The 23,902-nt window shown below is 38.5% G+C and overlaps 1 protein-coding gene across 1 annotated transcript; it reads left to right on the top strand.

Annotated features, from left to right (window-relative positions):
• Nucleotides 1-355: 355 nt before the first annotated feature.
• Nucleotides 356-23,009, top strand: LOC122038484 (serine/threonine-protein kinase BSK1-like). Its single transcript, XM_042598255.1, has 9 exons — nucleotides 356-832; nucleotides 952-1,087; nucleotides 1,899-2,032; nucleotides 2,535-2,640; nucleotides 3,263-3,348; nucleotides 21,551-21,739; nucleotides 21,982-22,146; nucleotides 22,243-22,356; nucleotides 22,503-23,009. Exons 1-9 carry the CDS (start codon nucleotides 470-472, stop codon nucleotides 22,755-22,757), a joined length of 1,548 nt encoding a protein of 515 aa, XP_042454189.1. The 5' UTR covers nucleotides 356-469; the 3' UTR covers nucleotides 22,758-23,009.
• The last annotated feature ends 893 nt before the right edge of the window (nucleotides 23,010-23,902 follow it).

Genomic DNA, 23,902 nt, shown 5'->3' with positions numbered 1-23,902 from the left:
GATAAAGTGTGCTACGTAATAGTCCGACTGGTTTTCGCGCCGCATATTGATGACTGCTGTGTCACCAGTCCGAGTCATTTTAGTCGCGCAGAAATATATTTCCGTTAGCAGGTGGGCCAGGTGTGATCCGACTCTGCACTCCACCGCCAATATACGTAATGGAGGGGCACAGACAGAGCTGAGCTATGCGGCGGCAGCAGCTAATTAGCTTAGCCTCACTGTTCTCGGACGACACCAATCGCCCTGAAAAGTTTCAACCCCGGGCCCCCCAAAGGATGCTCTGGTCCCACCACCACCGCCTCCGCTCTACCCTCCTTCTACTGTTTCCTGCATTTTCGCATAATAAAGGAGGAGAAAGATGGCCGAAAAAGGATTTTTCTTCTTCGTTTTTATTCCTGCGAGATCGACGAGGTCGAGCGTTGCCTTGGACGAAGAGAGAAGTCGCCGAGGGCGAGCCGAGGGCTGAGCGATGGGGTCTTGTTGCTCGTCGTTGCCGCCGGAGAACCGCCTCCCAGGTGAGGCAGCCGTGGAGGCCCCAGAGGAGAAGATGAAAAACCTCCCCAATTTGCATACGAATCATCACCAGCCTCGCCGGTCGTTCTCGCCCGTACCAGACGGAGGCGGAGGCGATGAGGAGGGGGTCCCGCCTTTCGCGGAGTTCTTGCTTCCTGAGCTTAAGGCCGCCACGAATGGCTTCAGCGCCAAGAACATCGTCTCCGAGAGCGGCGATAAGGCTCCGAATCTCGTCTACAAGGGCAGGCTGCAGAATCGTCGGTGGATTGCCGTGAAGAAGTTCTCCAGGGCGGCCTGGCCGGATCCCAAGCAGTTCGCTGTTAGTTTTATCTTATTTCCTCGATTCCTTCTCCTTGGCGAGTGCTCTGTTAGTTGGATTAATTTGCTATTTTTGTAAGGATAAAAAAAACGAGGAATTTTTTTTTATTTGGATTGCAGGAGGAGGCTTGGGGAGTTGGAAAATTGAGGCACCGGAGGCTCGCAAATTTGATTGGATACTGCTGTGATGGCAACGAGAGACTTCTTGTAGCAGAGTATATGCCCAACGACACTCTTGCCAAGCATCTTTTCCACTGTATGTTTTGTCAGACTCTATTTCCTTGATGATCTACAGCTCTTGTTTCTTTCTTCTGTAGCTTTTCATTACAATGGCTGTACTTGATTAAGGTACTAGTCCGGTTGAATTTCTCAGGGTAGGTAAAAGTAGAGATGTGCGATCCTCTATCCAGAAAAGAAATCCGTAAGCTTAAGATTCCTGGCTTTATTCTACCTAATGTTGCTTTTTCTTGAGAGGAAGTTCTGCCGAAGGCCTACCATGTTTTCATTAATCAAAATATGTACACGAGTAGTTTGTAAAAATTGCAGATGGATTTGCTTAGATATCATAGCTTTATACTAGGTTGTTGTGCCAAGATAGCAAGCTTTAGTCATCAGTTTATTTCTTTTAGTTAAGACTCCTTTCATTTTGTTAGTTCCACATAATTTTTTGCATTCTTGAGTATCATATATGGGGATCATGATCTCTGGGAATGATGCATCTAATATGGTGGTACCAATCCTTATTAGAATATGAATGATTATAGAGGATCCATTTTATGTAGTTATACTGGAAAATGCTAGAAATGCTGAAACCACTAACTTGGTAAATGAAAAAAAAAAAACAAATTCTTTTGTAAAAATTAATGTGGGAAGCATAGCATTTAGTCTTAGCAGATAGACCCACTGAGGATTAGCAAAGACATGATCCTTTTCATCTTCAATGAACTTGCATGTACAGTTCTTTGTATTTCAAATGAATTTTTTCAGAAGGATCTTGTACTTGTTAGGTAGTTGTAATGTTTAGATTTTATAAGCTAATATATTTTTGCCCCATATTACCTTGGCAGGGGAAAATCAGACTATTGAATGGGCCATGCGTCTCAGGGTTGCATGTTTTATTGCAGAAGCCTTGGAATACTGTAGCAATGAGGGTCGACCATTGTATCATGACCTAAATGCATATAGAGTTCTTTTTGATGAGGTATGTGGAATGATAGTTTCTGAAGGGGAGCCTTGGCGCAACGGTAAAACTGTTGCTTTGTGACCAAATGGTCATGGGTTCGAATCCTGTAAACAGCCTCTTGAAAAAAAGTAGGGTGAGGCTGCGTACAATGGATTCTTCCCTGGGACCTCATATGGCGGGAGCTTCGTGCACTGGACTGTCTTTTTTTTTTTATGTGGAATGATAGTTTCTGGTTAATACTATATATATATATTGGTAATTACCATATGACTTTTGTGGTGATGAAGAATACCACTGTGATGATGATCATTTTCCTTTGGCATGCAGCTGCTACATTGCTGTTGTTCATTTGTTAGGGGATTAGACAAATTTAAAACTGTAGCTTCATAAAGGCTTATGTTCAGTGTTTTTACTGTAAAGATCCTTTCCAATGTTAAACCATTTGACCATTTCTTTTTGGGGTGGTTCTGTACTGACAGTCTCAATATTGAACTGTAAATTAAATTTCTTGTGTCTGCAGGATGGTGATCCACGTCTCTCTTGTTTTGGTCACATGAAAAACAGCAGGGATGGAAAGAGTTACAGCACAAACCTCGCTTATACACCACCGGAGTATTTGAGAAATGGTAATCATGTAGAATTTGGCCCTGATTTGTGCATAGTTGACTACCTTATATTTCATGGTTTTTGACTTTCTATAATTTTTACCTCATTAAAAGAACCAGGTGTAGTATACTATGAGAAGGTTTTGTTCTTCAATCATGTAGATTATGATATTTTATTGCATTGGGTTACAGATTCCTGTAGAAGTAACCCAAGGTTAGAGACACATTTTATATTAAGTCATATATCATAATATAGCTAGGGATTCTTATAGTACTAAAACTTGACTTTCAACATGAAGAATCTAGAATGTATGCCAAACTTTTTGAAATTCAATTTAATTTTCCAAGAATGTTAAAAACATATCGAAAAAGTTCATTCAGTTAATTCAAAGTTTTAGATTCAGAATATTTTGGTTGAGACAGATGTTCAAGTTTTAAGGAATTTTCAACCCAACTTATATGAATTAATATTTTAGCATTAAATCTCTCCCCTACATGATTCTTATTGTGGCCATTCAAACAAATTTCTTTTGGAAAGACTAATACCTATAGGTGATTCTCGAAGTCCATACATAATTTCTTCAACCAAATAGAAACTATTAATATAAATAATAAAAAACTAATCAGAGCTTTATTTCTGCAGGGAGGGTCACACCAGAGAGTGTGATTTTCAGCTTTGGTACTATCCTCCTAGATCTTCTCAGTGGGAAACACATTCCTCCTAGCCATGTGAGTACTTTGATATGGTGTGTTGCACAACAAAATCTTTAGCTAACTTCCTGATCTATAAATTGATTTCCTTAAATGATAGAATTCTAAATTATTTCACTGCATCCAACAATTTTTTATTTAGGTTTTGATCAAATAAAACATAAAAAGGTGATATTTAATCCTCCACTAAACGCTTGTAAATAAATTTTAAACACTATTATGTAACTTAATAAAAATATCAATTTATTTCAAATAAAATTACATCATCAACAATGAAAGCTTCTTGGGCTCGAGCTTTCAAATATGGAAATAGGTAAATCATGTTAAGTTTATAGAGGACTAGAGGAGGTGTCATTTATTCAGACGTTTTACATGCAAGAATTAAATCAATTATGTGTAAATAATTATGAAACAAAACAAATATAACTAAAGCTTAAAATTAAAATAAAATATTACAAACATTTTAATTATAAAAACTAAATTAATTAAATTAATATAAAAAAAGAACAAACATATATTAATGATATAATTAATTATTAACTAAATAATTAGTTATTGTCACGCCCCGGGGGTCTCTGTTCGAAGAAATTTCGGCAGCACCTCCCTTGTACGACGGACAATATGAAACATTACTACATACAAAATATACATCAACCACATTCGGCTGGAAAGAATATATATATCATAGAAAATGGAAACAACACAACCACGCAGTTTAATATACTCAGCCTACTCGGCTGGACAAAAAAAATAAAATAAGCACAGCGGAAAGAAAACGAAGAAAAAACCCACAAATTGCAAAGTTATCAAAACATCACAGATACCAAGTCCACACAACGACCCAGGATTGGCAGCCGATATCTCTCCAAGCATCCATGACTCATCTACTGCTACCTGGCGAAAGAAAACCAATTTGCGAGGTGGTGAGTATTGAAACTCAACGGGTATAGAAAGATAGTGCATGAATATAACGTACAACTAGAAAGTGAGCCAAGAGTATACAGTCTCATAAAGGAATAGCAGACACTAAAATAAAACCATGATAAAGGTTCATACCTGAAACCATATTCTAGGCTAGGTATAGTAGGTTAGAACTGGTACTAACCTGATACAGTATTGCTCATAACTACAGAGGTAATAAGCAGGGTATATACAACTTTCCAATGACTAAACATCTACCATGAGAATATATCTCAACACAAGTAAGCATATCAGCATAAGTGAACAACAGCAAGAAGCAACGGCAGCATATATATACCACATCAGCATAAGAAAGCAATAATAACATAAGTAAACAACAGCAGCCCAAGCAGGCATAATAACAACGTATGCACGGATGGTCACCCCGCCCACCTCTCTGCACCATGACCCCTGTATGGTTGAGAGGCCGGATCAATGACAACTGTACCACCTAAAGGCCGCCACTCCTGCGAGTGACCGGATGGGCAGGTGCTGAATAGCTAACTAGCTACACAGCGAGGGGGGGTCCCTGCTGCTCGCAACTCTAGCTACCACTACCCACGCGTGGCCGAGTGCGGCACAACAGGACAAGCGACATCAACTCCAGCTACCACTCTCTCGAGTGACCGAGGATGCGACATGCATGCAATGACATGATGCGAACAATGCGACAGTCATCATATATATAAGCAGAAATAGGTATACTACATGAAGCCAGCATGCTCAATATCTTACATACATAAACAACAGTCAAAGCATACAAACATGGTATCTAATATCTGCTACTGATCATGGACAACAACAAGAGACTGTATGGATATAAAAACGAGTAACTCAAAGATTTTGAGTGAAAGTATCAAACGCAGGAAAATAAGAGTGGAGTCAAGGTAAAAACAATCCTTATCCAAAATGATTCATGCACTAAGGTCAAAGTACTAAAAGAAAACAAAGCAAGAAGTACCCGCCTTTACTTATCGATCGTATCAGAATAAATCCACGTTGTGCTGCTTGCCCTAAATCAGAGTCCTGCAAATCATGTGATATACAATTTAGCTAATTCCATAAACAACATCTAGCTACATCCAAACCCAACCTAATTAGGGAAAAAAAAAACCCAATCCAACTCCGAACCTCGATTCATCTAAATCCATCCAGAAATCTTAGACTAGCATGCCCAAAATAGAACCAACATTGAAACCAAAATAATATTGAAATTGATTGAAAATAAACAAATCTGCCCAGCCAACCAACACTAACTCAAGGAGCGAAAGCACCCTCACACTCACCCAGAGCAACACTTTCTTTCCCACCAACATCCAAAGCTTACACACGGAGCAAGATACAACACAACGAAGGCAACATCCCCAGTTATCCAGTAAGTTAAAACTAATGCAAGGAACAAAAACTAATCACACTTCGACCATTAATTCCATTTGGTCCAGCAAACTGAAGTCATCTCAAAGCACAGCAAATAAAAACAACCACCAAAACTAATCACACCTCACAACCAAAACCTCAACCTCCAGTTTGTCCTGACGTTTCCTAACCCTCTCTGAGGCATGAACCACATCAAATTGCCTCCACCCAAGATCTATAATTATTCAAAGTAGTAGGACACATCAAATTTGCCTTAATACTAAATCCTTGGCAATTCCAACAACATACCAAAACTAAACCCACACCTTGCAAAGCAGTCCGACATTTCTAAAGCAATAGGAACCAAAGAAAACATTTAGAATACTAACAATCTGACCCAAACCTTTGGTGGAAATAGAAAGAAGCCATATACCATCAAATCTACCCGAAGCCACCAGTAACTTGGTCCATATCTCAATTGGACAAAACCAAGCTCACTCAAAATGCCCAAATTCTCGAAGTATTGGAAAAGAAAAGAAGAAAGACCTCATCCGGATCATATTGTAACCTACGGAAAGAAACATTCATCTCATACTTACCAAGGAATTCTAATTGCTGGATCGGTTAGGGCACAGTCAGCGTCAGGAAGAGGGGGTTGGCATTGGCTCGTCGCGACCGGCGATGGTGCGGCGTCTCTGTGCTGGCGTGCAGAGGGGAGTAGTCGGCTGTGGCTCGAGGGCTTCGGTGAGGAGATCGCGAGAGGAGATAGGCTGAAGCTCGCGTGAGGGAAGGAGGTCGGCGGTGTGGTGCTCGAGCGAGAAGGGTTCGCAGCTGTGACTCGCGTGCGGCGACGAGGGGTGGCACATTAAGGTCACGGGAGGGAGAGGGATGGCGGCGGTGTCGGGCTGGTCACAACCAGCAGTGGTGCGGCATCTCCGGTGCTGGCGTGAGGGAGAGCTGGCAGCTGGGTTGCAGAAGATCGCGCGAGGGGGAGGGAAGAGAGGTCGGCGAGAAGATGAGGGCTTAGGGCACGGGTAATAAAACCTTAGGGTAATTAATATAAACATTAGGTTAATTGAAGAAATCCACTCCCTAATAAATAGGTATTCTAAACAGACTTTCTTACAGCCCAATATTTGATCCCCTTAAAATACATCTTACGAGCTCCGAAAAATTCTCAAAAAATCTCTAAAAATTCCAATAAGATTATTTCCTCAAATAACCTTATTATTAAATTATTAATTGTTTAATATTTTACAGTTATATTAAAAAATTAAAAATTATGTATATTTAGTAAAATTAATTATGTTATTATTAATAATTCAATTAAATAAATATGAAACAATATTGGTACGACACGAAATTGTATCCTTCCTATCAATGATTGAAACTTCGACACAAGTTGGAATTTTAATCCTTGATTTCAACCAACTAATCAAGAAATCCATCAAGGTCAATTTGGTTGCTAGAACTAGGGGATTATAATATAACATATTTAGTGGCACCTCCTAACTTATGTATTAGACTATGTTGGTTATCATTATATAAAAGTTATTTTCTTCTCCAAGCTGATGTTTGATAGAGATCTAGTGTTTTCGGGTTCTTTTCTTTTGCATATTTATCTGAAGTTGCATAGAATATTGTTTAGATTGTTATATGCTTTCCACTTGAGGGTTTTTAGGATTTAAACTCATCTTCTATGTAAGGATACTATAACAACAACCAAGTCGTATCCCACTAGGTGGGTCGGGCCTTCTATGTAAGTATATTGAGCCAAAATTGTTACACCTAGATTCTATATCTTTTATAGTGGAATTTTCAATCCTCATATGAATATGAGTTTACAAGTAAATAAAAGATACGAAATATTAAATACTATAAATTAATAGACAAAATAATATATTATGTAAATAATGGAGAACATGTTTATGGTAGAGTGGAGTGTAGTAAAATTAATTATAAACTTATGAAATGAGTTTATTGAGATAATGTTGGCCAATTTTATATTGAAATTGTCACATGTAAATCTTAATTAAGTTGGTCTTTGAACTTATTCTTCTTGCAAGCCCTGGATCAAATTAATCCTTGGATCAAATCCCAAGCAAAGGTGGGGTCTACTGCTCCTACAATATTCTTTCCTAATAATGGTTTTTTTTTCACTAATTAGCATCTCAAAAGTTGAGACCCGATCTTAGAGGTTGAGATTGTCCTTTGAGCATGCTAGTCAATCCTACTATCCAAATTGACCTAAATGGCCTTTGAGCACAGTAGTCAATCCTATGATCGAAATTTACCTAAATGATTCAAGTTCCAAGTAGAATCTAAATTGGGCTAAGATTTTATGAACCTACATTTGATTCTATGCCTGCTTAACATTCCTATGTAAGATCTTAATTCCAACAACCTTGATTAGAATATATCAATAATGATTGACATTAAATAGCAAATAATGTTTCCGTGCTATATCAATTGAAACAGATTTCAATTATAGAAGATTCTTTTAAAATCAGAAGTAGAAGACTCTATCTTGAATTATTGTTATTATCATCCATCTCTAACTATTGTTATTTTCATCATCTTATTAGTATCATTCATCTTATAAAAAGTTGCTACTTGATATATAAAGATGAATTACTTTAAGAACTTATTGTATTTTTGATATATTAACTATATCAATAGTCTTAATGCTTCATGACATTGGAATGATAGTGATTGAAATGGTTAATATTAATACTATACACTAAAAGTCGATACATATAAATTATAAATGTCAAATATAGCTTTAAAATATTATTGAACAATAGATCTTATAATTATACTCTTTGATGTTATGATCTGAACTTATGGACCACTTTTAGGATCTTAATTATGACAACCTTGCCTTCGAGTTGTGGTGAGCTCGTGTAAGGGAAGATCATGAAAGGTTCATACTTGTGTAGCATGCTGGTAAAGTTAGTGGGGTTGATGGGTGTTGGGAGGAGAGGAGATTTTGGAGTGTTGTAGAGTTGATAGGAATCATAGGATAACATTGTGAACGATAATATGGCAACATTTGAAGGTGCCTTCTCTTCAATGGGGCTCCTGGTGGATGGTGAGTGGGGCTTAAGATGGCTGACAAGTGGGGCAGAGGCATCTAATAAGTACATGTATTATTTATATGAGATACGGAGTGCCCTTTTAAAAAATGAAAAGGGCAAACATCAAAAGAGTGCCTCTTATTTTCATTATCATTAAAAGGACACCCTATATTGCAAAAATATCAAAACGACATTCTGTGCTAAGTTTTCTTCTAAAATTACTCTTTTTATTTGATTGGGCCAACACTATTAGGGGTGAGTATTCGGTCAAAATCGAATCGAACCGATTTTTTTTAACAAACCAAATTGACTGATTTTTTTTTAAAAAAAAATCGAACCGATAAAATATCGGTTAATTTGGTCAAAAACTGAATTAAGTGATTTTTTAAAATAAAATTCGGTTTCAGTATAAAAATAGGGTCTAAAAATTCAGTTTGGTCCAAAAATTCAGTTAATTCGGTCTATTCAGTTTAACCGAATAAGAAATTTAAAACCGAACCGAATTAACTGATTTTTAAGGAAAAAAAACAAATTTCGAAATAAACGAACCAAATTTTAATTTGTTCTGTTTAATCAAATTTTTGTTTACCCCTAAACACTATTGTAGCAAAACTACCATAATATGACAGTTTTTTTTTTTTTTACCAAAACTGCTAGAACTACTCAATGTTGTACAAGTTTTGGCTAAAAATGCTCTAAGTTCTCCAATAGTTTTGACTCAGTTGATAGTGTTAGTTTTAACCAATGTTGAAGCACCACTGTCCAAGCAATTTTAACCAACGTTGGAACAATTTGGACCAGTGTCGTAGCAATTTTAACGATATTGGAGTAGTTTTGACTACATTGGATCAATTTTGACCAATGGTAGAGTAGTTTTGGTCAAACATTGTTGGACCAGTCTCATAAAAAACTGGTAAAGAAGGGTATGTTTGGATAGGGTGATTAGTCCTTTTGATATTTTTTCAACATGGGGTGCTTTTTGAATGATATAATAAAAATAAGGAGCATTCTTTTGATTTTGCCCAAATGAAAAAAAAAAGTTTTCCACAGGATCTAGTTTGTTCATGTATAATCCATAAAACATAGTAATGACTAATGAGTTTATAGTAAACTAACAGTGTGTTTGACTAAACTTATTAAAAATGACTTATAAGTTCGTATAGCTTATAAGCTGTTTTAAGAACTTATTGTAAGTACTCTCGAGGTAATTTTGATGTGATCAACCAAGTTAAGTTAGGTCCTGTTGTGGTTTAACCCTTGTGTCTAAGTGTGTAGGAACTTAGGAGTACAGGAAGTCGAGCGAAAGACACAGCTAGCGAGAAGGACGACACGGGAGAGAGCCGACGGGCTTGGTGCGTCCGAGGAACGAGGTGCTCGGAAGAGTACGCGGGCCATCCCAGAGTAATCTTTACCTACAAGTACTTGGAAGAAGAATGCAAGAAGGCGGCGTTTAGCAGATCCCTTAAAGATTTGTCTTTCTGCAGACAAATGCCAATTCCAGGGTATTACCAAGATTCTAAAAAGAAATATGGACTTAGGCGGTCAACTACTTATAAAGGTAAACCTCATCAGACACATGCCAGAGTAGAGAAAAAGAAGCATCTGCTCAGAAACAAGAAATGCAAATGTTTTCTATGTGGTGAAGAGGGGCACTTTGCAAGAAACTGTCCTAAAGAATTCAAGAACACCAGAAGAGTAGCTCTTTTCGAAGGCATTGAAATTCCTGAGGATTATGAAATCATGTCAGTACAAGAAGGTGATGCACCTTCAGACGCTATATTCAGCATTTCTGAAGGAGAAGACTACCAGGTGAACACCATCCTCAATCAAGAAATATTATTTGTCTTTATAGAGCAAACAAATTCATATATGATAGGGAAAACGGAAGGATGACAACCAATGGTTAAGGTATCTAAGATACAGCATGACTGCAACCATGTTTGGGAAATCAATGGAGAAATAGCATCTCTATATCAGAAGTGTTCTTGCTGTAAAAGAATCACTATGCAAAAACACCGAATGCATTGCGGTGTTTGCCAGATCACTTCATGCGGGATGTGTACCCGAAACTATTTTGATATGAGCATACCAGTAGAAAGGTCAGTCCCTGTTCCTTTTACTCCTACAAATTTAATTCAGGAGCAGCAAAACTATATTACTTGGGCAGCAGCTGAAATTGAGAGACTCAAGCAAGAAGTTGCAAGTACAAAGTTACTGGCCGAAATCCAGATTGACCAGCTAAAGAAAGAGTATTCTACTGAAAAAGAAGAATTGCTCAGAATTCAAAATGCGAATATATTAGAAGTTGATACTGAGAATGAGGAGCTCAAACTAAAGTTAGATCTTCTTGAACTTGAAAATAAAGATCTCAGGGGAAGACTAGAAAAAGGGAAGGAAGTTTTTCAAGAAGAAGAAGAAATATTTGAGGAAGAAGCTCATGTTCTTATTGATTCAGGGAAAGAAAAGGTATTCTCCATAGAAGAAGCCAAGCAGCCAAAGCTAAAAACAAATGGGCTCTTTAATCTGGTAGTAGAACTCTCTATTCCGGGAATTGAAAATTTCAAAGTCAATGCAATCCTTGACACCGGAGCTACTACTTGTTGTATAGACCAGGTATCAATACCTCCTTTAGCTATTGAGGATAATACGTTTGTTGTTAATTTCAGTGGCATTAATTCAAGGACTTCTGCAAACAAGAAATTGAAATACGGAAGTATGAAAATAGGGGAGCATCAATTCAGAATACCCTATACCTATGCCTTTCCATTGACATTAGGAGGAAATATTACTATGATTTTGGGCTGCAATTTTATCCGAGCCATGCATGGGGGAATCCGCATAGAGGGCAATGAGGTAACCTTCTACAAAAATATTACAACAATCCATACTCAACAGGTTGTACCTACAGCCCCTGCAATAGAGGAATTAGAGCTTGAGGAAGAAGAATACAATCAAATCCAGGAGCAGGTATGTCTATGGCAACCCGGACAGTATCTCCAAGATTTGATTTCTGAATTAACCAATACAGGTTATATTGGAAATAATCCGATGAAGTATTGGGCTTCTAATCAAGTTACTTGCAGACTGGCAATTAAGAATCCAGATTTAACAATTGAGGATAGACCTCTTAAACATGTAACTCCCCAGATGATGGATTCTTTCCGCAATCACATAAAAGCTCTCCTTGATCTTAAGGTTATAAGACCAAGTACTAGCTGTCACAGGACTACAGCAATAATAGTACATTCTGGCACAACAGTTGATCCTAAGACAGGAAAGGAAACGAAAGGTAAGGAGAGAATGGTTTTCAACTACAAAAGGCTGAATGATAATACCCATAAAGATCAGTACAGCCTACCTGGTATTAATACTATTATTCATAAGGTTGGAAGAAGTAAAACCTTCTCCAAATTTGATCTTAAAAGTGGCTTCCACCAAGTAGCCATGGATCCCGACTCAATACCATGGACGGCATTCTGGGTACCTGAGGGACTCTTTGAATGGTTGGTAATGCCATTCGGCTTGAAAAATGCCCCTGCAATCTTCCAAAGAAAAATGGACAACTGCTTTCAAGGTACGGAAAAATTTATAGCAGTTTATATTGATGACATCTTGGTATTTTCAGAAACAGAGGAAGATCATCGGGAGCATCTTAAGGTCCTTCTCAATATATGCCGAAGAAATGGGCTTATATTAAGCCCTACAAAAATGAAGATCGGTAGTCCCACAATAGAGTTCCTGGGAGCAACCATTGGAAATTCAAAAATAAAACTTCAACCGCACATTATTTCCAAGGTAGCTGATTTCAAAGGGGAAGAACTGCAAACTACAAAGGGATTAAGATCTTGGCTGGGAATTCTCAATTACGCCCGTTCATATATCCCTAATCTGGGAAAAATCCTTGGGCCACTATATTCCAAGACATCCCCCAATGGTGAAAAGCGAATGAATGGCCAAGATTGGGCTGTGGTTGATAAGGTAAAATCTATTATCAAGGATTTACCTGAATTAGCTATACCACCTGCACAGTGCTATGTGATAATTGAAGCCGACGGCTGTATGGAAGGTTGGGGAGGTGTTCTAAAGTGGAAACCCCAAAAATATGATCCAAAGGCTGCAGAATTAATTAGCGCTTATGCAAGTGGAAAGTTTTCACCTCTCAAATCAACCATAGATGCGGAGATTCATGCTATTATGAACAGCATGAATAGTTTCAAAATTTACTATCTTGATAAGGAAGAGCTTTTAATCCGAACAGATTGCCAAGCAATCATAAGCTTCTTCAATAAAACAGCACAGAACAAACCTTCACGAGTCCGATGGATTTCATTTACGGACTTCATCACTGGGCTGGGCATTCCTGTGCATTTCCAGCATATTGAAGGTAAGGATAATACTCTGGCTGACACTTTGTCTCGTTTGGTTTCTGTAATTACAGGCCCATGGATCCTTACAAACGAAGACGAATTGGTTCTTCAACAATGGGAGGATACTATTACTCAACTCCAGGCCAAGCCCAACAATCAGGCAACTCAACATCTGAAGAACCTTATCACTTTCTGGCTCAATACAAAGAAGTCACCAATAGTCGAGGCCCAGGAGTCTGCACTGTTCTCGAAGAAGACGCCAGAAAGCACCTTGCCGACATCGAAAAGACCGTGGCCAACCAACTCATCCACAACCTCCTTGAGCTCAAGCTTATCCAAGACATCAAGGAGGCAGATTTCAGTATCAGATCTGAGCATCCTAAAGGACTCTACTTTAAAGATTCCCTGCCAAGGGTTACAGCTGTAAAGAGTTCTTTATTTGGCGCGTTTCTTCAGCTACAAGGAGTAATCCAAGAAATGGTGGACACTCCACCATGAGAAAAAGAATGAAGGAGCGTGGTGAGCCATCCCATCAAATCCAAAAGGAGATATGCCTTTAATCTTACTTTAGAAAAGAAGATTCGACTTCATATGGACTGAGCCTCGGGGAGCCGTCCAAATGAAAAAGAATCAAGTAGCCTTAGCTGTAAAGAGTCTAGGCTGTGTTGTAAAGGGGTAGACAAAGGAAAAGTAAGGGATACTCGTGAGTGATGATGAGGCCCACATGTGCACTCAGCTCATCCTTATCCCTCTCTTCCCTTCTCTATAAAACCCTCTAGTATGCTCATTGCAGAACACACACCGAGTTCCGGTACAAGTTCTACTTTGAGAAGTGTTTCTTGTAAGTCTTAAGTTTTAAGCAAGTTTTTCTTAATTCCTTTCGAAGTAATTTAGTCCTGTACTTTCTCTTTGGTGCATTATCTAAGTTATTTTGAAAGAAGACGTTTCCGCCATTCTTTTTGGTATCAGAGCTAAGTTCTAATGGCTGAGTAAAACCTTACTCAGGGTATTCTCAGGGGAAAGGATGGGTATGGTATATAAATTTTCGGTATGTTCTTCTTAAAAACAATAAAAGACATCTTTCTTTAAAATTCGTATTAGCGAATTGCAACTGTTGATCAGTTATAGCGAAATACGAGGGCATGTCTAGCGAATTGCAACTGTTGATCAGTTATAGCGACCACATGAACTGATATAGTGTCTGAATATTTAAGCCCTTAATTTCTAGAAGCTTGAAATTTGTGGTAATAAGGCGACCGGGGAACGACGGGTGGATTGCAAAAGAACAGGTCCTAACTTGGTAAAAAGGCGAGGGCGCCAAGATAAATCCAAGGGCACACCTGTGTGAGCAAGAAAGCTCTTAGAACCCTCTAAGCTGTAAGCCATAAATGGAAAAGTGAATAAAATAAAAGGGTTTAGATATAATTGTGTCTATGTCCAGACGTTGGGAAGAACATATACAAGAATGGTATACTAAGTCCCATACCTCGAACCTAGAATACCTTGATTTAGCAAAAGCAGAAAGTCAGCCAACTCAAAGAGAACTAGCTCATAATATTTCAGTAGTATACGACAGAGTGTGTCTATCTTGTAGAGTGCATCTCAAAAACTTTAAACAAATACAAGAGCAATTGGACGAGTTAAAAGGAGAAAATAGAAAGCTGAGTGAGGCGTTGAAAAACCTTACTAACGAAGTACTCAGTAACAAACCATTAACTAAGAGGCAGTTGGAAGACCTTCTTAGAAAAATAACTGAGCAACCCAAGCTTATTGAGCAACAAGCTCTTAAGCTATCTGAGGAGTTAAAACAAAAGGTAGATAGGGTAGAAGCCCTACTACACAAAGTCGAAGGTTGGGTATTTTCATGAGTTTTATAAACACAAAAGCTACAAATTCATACAAAGAGGCACTTCAGGCCACTGAAGGCATTGAATCTCCAGCAGTAGGCTTTTGTAAACCTTCTGACTATAAAGGAGGTATTAGTAGTAATAATATCTTGATTAAGCAGGCTAATACACAGATTCAGCTTTTAGTTTCAATACTTGAAAAGCTAGAGTCTCTTGAAGAAAGGGTTAAAAAGCTTGAAGCAAAAGAAGTTCAAATCCAGCCAACCCTACCAGACGAAGTTGTTAAAAATCTTTCAGAAAGGATCCAGGCTATTTCTCTCCAAGAAAAGCCAAAAGAATCCAAAGGCAGGTTACGAGTCTTTACAGACCCATTTCAAATTCTGAAAGAAGAGCAAGCTAAGGCAGCAAAGAAGTGATGGCCACATCAAGCAGAAATCCCCCCGTTACAACAATAACAAGGACAGAAGGGGCACCACTGTTTGAGGATCAAGTGCGTGAATATAGGCAGAACCAGAGACGAAGGTATAACGCACAAAGAGCCATACAAAGGGTAGCAAGAAGGGTTGTTGGGGGAAATCACAATAATACCCTAGAACAGCAACTGGACCCTCAGACTCAACTGAGGCTTTCTATGCAAGAACGTGCAGCTATAGTACCTGTTGAGGTTCTATATCACTCCCGGCGAGATGATGTACACCATAGGGTGTATGTGCACAGATCTGAGGAAGCACTATTAGTAACAAGCAACCAGGTTGATAGAGCTTTTATACAACCAGAAAGCTTTAATCAACTCCAGAGAAGTGGTATGCGCTTCCTACATATGGGTGTAATTCAAGTTCGCATTCAAATATTACACCGACAAGAAGAAGGCACTCTGGCGCTGATTGTCTTTAGGGACAACCGTTGGCAAGGAGATCAAGCCATTTTTGCCACAATGGAAGTAGACTTGACAAGGGGAAGTCAATTAGTCTATGTTATCCCTGATACTATGCTTACAATTTCTGATTTTTACAGAAATATACAGGTATCCATACTCACAAGGGGATACGAAAACTGGAGGAATGGAGAAGCTAACCTATTGATTACAAGAGGACTAGTAGGTAGGTTATCTAATACACCTAACGTGGGCTTTGCTTATGAAGTACAGAATGTTGTGGATTATCTGGCAAGCCATGGTGTTAGAGCTCTCCCAGGAAGAAGTTATAATACCAGGGATGTCCTAGGACAGAACTGGATCATAAGACAATCAACTGTAAACATTCCTATGCAACCCACTGAAGTTAATACCAGAAATATGCTGGATGGAAGTGTTTCGCTACAATTTGACCAATATCAAGCGGCGTCCTCCTTTGACCCACCCAGATATAATGCAAAGGATGAAGAAATTCAATCTGATGAAGAGGAGGTTGCGAGGCATTCTATTGCAGTATTTGTAGAGGAAGAAATTCCTGAAGAACTATTGGTCAAAAGGATACATTCTTTGGCTCAGATTCCTATGAGAAGAACAGCAGGAGCAGCAGGGTATGATATTTCCATTACTCATGCTCAAGATATACCTGCTTTGGGAAGATCTTTGTTATCAACAGGATTGTGCATCCAAATTCCACACAATACATATGGAAGAATAGCTCCAAGATCAAGCTCTGCCATGAGGGGAATTATTATTATGGGTGGAGTCATTGATGCTGATTACAGAGGAGAGGTAAAAGTTATGGCGTTTAATACCACGAATGAAGATATATTTCTTAATAAGCAGGAATGTATTGCCCAAATCATCCTGGAACGCATAACTACACCTGAAGTGAAGGAAGTAGAACAACTAGGCTCGACTGAACGAGGAGCCTCGGGTTTTGGTTCTACAACACAACCGCAGGTTTGTACTAGCTCTAAAGCAAACCCTGAATGTTTGGGTTGTTATTATTGCTGCAGTGACGAAGAGGATGCAGCCACCTATGATGCTTATGTAGCACCAAATACAGCCCACAAAGGCAAGCAGAAGGAGGTGATTTCACCCTTAACAATTCAAACTGTTCCAGAGGAAGAATTATTGGTAGTACAAGCCCAAGCAAGGCAATACGCTATTGAGCAACATAAGCTCCGAGAAGAAGAGGCTTATTTAGATTTATTAGTTGAAAATGATTCATTTGAACAAAGCTTTGCCACTTCTAGAAGGATGTTGCGGGATTCACGAGAATATCGGCGACAATTGCAAGCTGAGTTAAATTCAATAAAGGCTTCTAAAAACACCTCTTCAACCAAAGCATCTTCCTCAACACAGTTCCTATGTGTCTTCTCTAATGAAGAAACTACAAATAGCAGATGGGAACCCCTAGGGCAGCCAGATACAAATCCCAGATGGGATACCCTTGGCGAACCCAGTGGCAAGTATAACTTTTATGTCAATTATGCTGCACCACCATCTGCCCCCTTTATTCCACCTACACGATCAACATGGGATGATGAAGATGAAGATAAAAATGGTACTGGAAGCAATGACAATGATGAGTACCTTGAGTATTTGCAGTACTTAGCATTGCAGACTGCATCAATATCTATTGCGCAAGAAAATGAGGACTAACCGTCGACCAAAGCACAAGAGATGGCCGAACCGAGCATCTACCCACTTAAGCTCGAGGGGGAATTCACGATTTGGAAAAGACAGATGGAGGTATTCTTCAAAACATATTTTGATTTATTACTAATATTGAAATATGGTTTTGTAGCACCAAAGGACAAAGAAGAGAATCAATGGACCAAGAAGGAGCAAACAGACTTCGTAGCAAATGAACAAGCCGAATTCCATCTACTGAGTGTGCTACCTTTGCAAGAAGTCAATAGAATCGACACCTACGAATCAACAAAGGAGATTTGGAAAAAGTTCTTGAAACTACATGAAAGTAAGTCCGAAGCCAAACTAGCGAGACGAAACCTGCTCCGGAACCAGATCAGCAACTTCCGATTAGAAGAAGGCGAAACCGTTGCACACTTTCACTCAAGGATCAAGGAGCTCATCACCAAACTCACGAATCTCGGAGAAAAGATAACCAACCGAGATTCGCTAAGGTACACACTTAACGCCTTTCCTAAAAATTCTGAATGGGTATCCTTAGTAGATACTTATTATATCTCTAAGGATCTAGAGGTAAGTACTTTAGAAGAGTTATTTTCGACATTTAAAGCAAGATGTGCAGATTTGAAGGAGTCCAAGCACAACATTGCCTTTCAAAAATGGATGAATCAGAATCCGAAACTTCTCTTGATAATGACGAAACAACGTTCATGGTAAGGAAATTTAAAAAGTTCTTTAAAACTAACAAGTGCAGGGTAAAAGAAAGATAAGATACTACCACTACGACGAAGAGGGGCACGCCAAAGACAACTGTCCAAAGTTGAAGAACAAGGAGAAGAACAAGAAGCCAGTCCAAACAAAGCATCGAAATCTAAAGGCAACGTGGGACGAAACGTCGTCCGAGTCGGAGATCGAAATCGTAGCCAGACTTGCTCTAGTAGCAAGTCACCAAGAAAAAGAAGACGAAGCAAGCTCTTTTGAAATGAGCATCGAGAGCATCGATGAAGGAGAGCGACACCAGAAGGAAGCAGCACTTCAGGGGGGCTTCAGATTATGGGATTAACAAGGTAAGTCAGGTACGGTCTCTACCTCCTGATAAATTATTTAATTTATAAAAATATTGTCAAAAAATTCCTATAAATTAGAAAAAGAAAATGATGAATTAAATAGAATTCTAGCAACATCTTGTCGATTAGAAGATTTCGACAAGATAAAATGGAAAATGAAAAATTGAAAAGTAAAAATAGAAGATTTGAAAAATCGTGCATGCTCTCATATTCAACAAGTTAGAAAATATAATGGACTAAATTGGCAGTTTAGATACCATAAGGGTCAAATTAGAAGAAGATCACAAAAGTATGTTCTAGAAAGTTTTTGATTAATCCGGTAGGAAGGAATTTATTTTGGGTTTCAAAGTCTGGTTTAAATTAAATTATCTTTTTGTGCATGCCTTGTTTTTTGAAAGGTAGACTTAGGGCTTTCAGAAAGAAAATTAAATATTTAATTTCTTTAAAAGACTTTGTCTACAAGTGGTTGTTGTTCCAATAATCAAGAAGGTCTAATGTCTTGCCACAGCATGGAAGCCAATTACTAAGATGAATATTTAATTGGCTAACTATTAAGCATTTAACTGTTATTAAATTATCTAATGTTTTAAAAAAATATATTTTGTAAAATTTCTGATTGAAATTATTTTGATCTTAATTTTTGGGAGAAAAAAGAGTTCAACTTAAAAATATTTTTCAAAATTTGTTGTAAAAATTCAGATTTTTCGAAATTTACATTTTCCTAAGTTTCTGGATATAAGTTGAATTTAAATTTGGATTTCAAAAACATTGAATTTTGAAATTTAAAGTATTTAAGTTTGAATTTGGATTTTAAAATTATTGAATTTTGAAAATAGATTAAATTTAAATTTCAGTCTTAAAAAAATATTTTTTTTAAAGGTATTTAGGTCTAAATTAGACTTTGTTTTAGTTTTATTTCCAAGTCATTTTAAAGTACCCCATTTTTAATGTGATCAAAGGGGAGACTTAGAGGTGAGTCTAGGGCGAGGCAGGTAGTTTTTTTTTTTGCATTTTTTGCCTAAATGCAAAATATCTCTATTATTTGTCTATTTTTTTATCCTAACTTAACTTGAGTTGCTCACATCAAAAGGGGGAGATTGTAAGTATCCCGAGGTAGTTTTGATGTGATCAACCAAGTTAAGTTAGGTCCTGTTGTGGTTTAACCCCTGTGTCCAAGTGTGCAGGAACTTAGGAGCACAGGAAGTCAAGCGAAAGATGCAGCTAGTGAGAAGGACAGTAGAGAAGAGAGTCGACGGGCTCGGTGCGTCCGATGAACGTGGTGCTGCAGAAGAGTACGCAGGTGGACGAGAAGGAGGTATACTATATTTCCGAGGGATGAGAAGTCGGAGAGGAAAGTTGCTCGAGAAGGCCGGAAAATGGGTTCGGGTGAGCCCTATTCCAGATGACCGAAATCACCCAAGCAAGTGTAACCAAAGCGGAATTCCCGGACCAATGCGAGCGGAACTGGAGTGGAAGGCCGGGACCAAATGTCATCAAAATGTTGACTTTTCGATCTAGGCGCCCAGACCCCGGGACAGCCCGGGGGTACCTCGGCTTTGCGGAGTCGCGGATGGCAGTGTCGACCCGGTCCGGGCTCCCGTAACCTTCCGGTCGCCCGAACCAGAAACTTTATTGAAACGCGATGTGGCGCGATCCGTTGCGATAATGATAAAATTTTATCCTCCTCTAGATGCCCGGAACTCTCCCAGACGCCCAGATCAGGGCTATAAATACAACTCTTATCCCAGTAATTAGAATCAATCACTTGTAATCAATTCCTTTGTCTGTTATACTACTATGTGAGCTGTCAATGCTATAAGAGACTTCTCCGCTTGAAGGAGACATTAGTGAACTTTCAACTTCTTTGGATTAGCAATCCTCTGATTATAAACCAAGTAATTCCTTGTGTGCCTCTGTCCTTAGTTTACTTCTTAATTCCTTTTATGCAAGTGTCTATTTTTATCAAGCTATAAAGATCGAGAAAAGTTTTGTTTTTATTTTTGTGCAGGGCTATTCACCCCCCAGTTGACCGCCAGGGACCAACACTTATAAGCTGTTAGGTTTCCTCCAAGGGACCAACACTTAAGCTGTTAGGTTTTATTTTAAAAATAAGCTGTTAAAGTGTTTGGATGAATTTATTTTAGACAACTTAAAGATATTGATATATTTGGTATTATGTGATCTTTTTTATTAACAAAATTACCAATATATATATATATATATACACACACACACAAAACTAATTTACAATTTTATAATCATGTAATAAATAAAACTCTTTAATATTTTAATTTAGAAAATTTTAAAAATTTAATGATGTCATTAATAAGAATTTTGCACATACATAAAAAATCTAATTTTAGAGCGTAAAGTAAAAAAAAAATAATAAAACACATCAACGATGTAGCAAGGCAAACTGAGCTGAATGATATCATTTCATCGATAAACATAGAATTGCAAAAGGAAAAGGAACGACTACAAAATAGAAGAAAATTAACAAAATAAGATCTTTTTTTAAAAAGTAGGGTCTCTCTTACTTTTTTTAAAATAGTGAAAATTAACAAAATAAGATCTTTTTTAAACAAGTAGGGTCTCTCTTACTTTTTTAAAAATAGTTTATTTGATATCAAATAACTTATTTTGAAAGTTTATAAACGGTTTGTAAAAAATTTTACCAAACAAATTTGAAGAGCTTATAAGCTCCATAACAGATTATAATATGTTTTGTAGAGCTTATAAGCTCAGCCAAACACCCTTGAAAACTTAAAAGCTTAAACTGTCTTTAACATCAAACTATCTACTGCATTAGTCTTACTGTGGGAACATGTATTGTATTGCATGTTACCAACTAGAGAGCATGCTGCTAAACTGAAAATCCTTTGCCAATAGCCTTCCACTTGTGTGTCAGCACAATCTATGTAATGGGATATGAAAGTTTGTTAGACACTTAAGATTGCCATTGGTTACTTTCTTTCAGGCTCTCGACATGATTAGGGGGAAAAATATTCTAGTTCTAATGGATTCACACTTGGAGGGAAATTTCTCAACTGAAGAGGCAACTTCAGTTGTCGACCTTGCTTCTCAGTGTTTGCAATATGAACCAAGGGATCGGCCCGACATAAAGAAGCTTGTTGCTACTCTAGCACCACTGCAAACCAAATCAGATGTAAGGGCTTATTGGCTTTCTTGAAAATATATATTTGTATGCGATAATTTTTATCTGCTATGTTTCAAAATCAAATTAGACATAAGTGAGATTCATATTTTCTAAGATCATGTTTTGTTTAAACTTTATCGCAATTTCTCCATCTGTCACATGAATTAGTGTCTAGAACTGTCTAGCTTTGAAATGTTCTCCGAATACAGTACTTTCTGTAAACTGGGAGGAACACTATTCTGATGCTGTAGGTGCCATCTCATGTGATGCTGGGAATACAAAAACGTGAAGAAGCTCCTCCCACTACACTGCATCCCTTATCCCCATTAGGAGAAGCTTGCTCTAGAATGGACCTTACTGCTATCCATCAGATTTTAGTAATGGCGCACTATAGAGAAGATCAGACGACTAATGAAGTATATAACTTTTCTAGTTATTTATGATCTGTAAGCCTATTTAATCTTCATTCTCTTCCGTTTTATAAATGATGCCATTTTTCCCTTTGGTATCAGCTATCATTCCAGGAGTGGACCCAGCAAATGAGGGATATACTTGATGCCAGAAAGAAGGGGGACTTTGCATTCCGTGATAAAGATTTGAAGACAGCAATCGAGTGTTACTCACAGGTAACTTGTTTAGCATCCTTGATAACTTAATACAGTATGTGGCCATATGATAAGACTTGAATTGCCATTGCTTGGAGTTCTTTAGTCATCTTATGAATTTATTTGTTAAGAAACTCGTTTTAAACGATTAGCATTTCTTAGTGCAGTTCATAGATGTGGGAACAATGGTCTCACCTACAGTATATGCGAGACGAAGCTTGTGCCATCTTATGTGTGATCAACCAGATGCTGCTCTTCGTGATGCGATGCAAGCACAGTACATCTATCCCGATTGGCACACAGCATTTTATATGCAAGCAGTAGCCCTTTCTAAGCTCAACATGCAAAGCGATGCTATGGATATGTTGCAAGAAGCTGCCATGCTAGAAGAAAAGAGGCAAAAGGGTGGAAAAGTTCCCTAGGATGCAAAAGTTTCTCATTTGATAATCATATTTTCCTGCCCTGTGGTTATATTTTTTTGTCAATGGGTTTCGAGAACCGTTGCAATGTGATCATTGTGCCAGTCAGAAATTGTAACATAGCTAATTCACTTGGACTATGTTGATGTATTTGGGCTGCCTTTCTGTAATTTTTGTTATCTCAGTGTATAGGATATTCAATCAAACCAAATTTGTCTTTTCATGAAGTATAATGCATTTATTGTTACATGGTAAGGCAAACGGTGCTCTCCATTTTCAATCTCTGTCCTGAGTAGAAAATTACATAATTAATAATCTGCTCCCAAGAATTGGTTGATCGATGTAGCCTTGTATTTGTTACCATGAACGGGATTGTCTTCCTACAGGATGCTAAAATTAACATCACACCGTTGGCTTTCTAGCTAGGTAAGATTATTAGAATTCCAAAGTTATTTTGGTGTGATCAACAAAGTTAAGTTAGGTCCTATATGTTTCTAACTTTGTGTCTAAGTGTACAGGAGCTTAGGAGCACAGGTATTCGAGCGGAAGACTCAGCTAGCGAGAAGGACGGCACGCGGTGCGTCCGAGGGATGAGGTGCTGCGGAAGAGTACCTCGGTGGACGAGAAGGAAGTGTGCGGTGGTTCCGAAGGACGAAAGCCGGAGCGGAAGATTGCTCGGGGAGCAAGAGACGCAGCTAGCGAGAAGGTCAGCACGGGGTGCGATCGAGGGACGAAGACTGCGGATGAGTACGCTGGTAGACGAGAAGGAAACACGCAGCGATTCCGAGGGACGAGAAGCCGGAGCGGAAGGCTGCTCGAGAAGACCGGAACTTGGGTTCCGGTGAGCCCCTTTCCGGATGGCAGAGATCACCCAACCGAGCGGATCCGGAGGAGAAGAACCGAACCGAGGCGGGATTGAATCAGAGTAGAGGTTCCGGACGAAAAAGTCAACATCTGTTGACTTTGGGCTCCGGGGCGCCCGAACCAGACTTTTGACTAGGATCGAGATTGGACTCAATCTGATCGTTGGGGGATAAAGTTTATCCCTCCCAGGGCGTCTGGAACCCCTTCGGGGCGCCCCGACCAAGGCTATAAATATAGCCTTGGTCCAGAAACTTTTCAACGAACTCTGAATTGTAATTCCAACG

The sequence above is a fragment of the Zingiber officinale genome, chromosome 1A, assembly GCF_018446385.1.
Source record: "Zingiber officinale cultivar Zhangliang chromosome 1A, Zo_v1.1, whole genome shotgun sequence".
Taxonomy (NCBI): domain Eukaryota; kingdom Viridiplantae; phylum Streptophyta; class Magnoliopsida; order Zingiberales; family Zingiberaceae; genus Zingiber; species Zingiber officinale.
The sequence above is the reverse complement of the archived record's forward strand: the minus strand, read 5'-3'. Positions and strand labels throughout refer to the sequence as shown.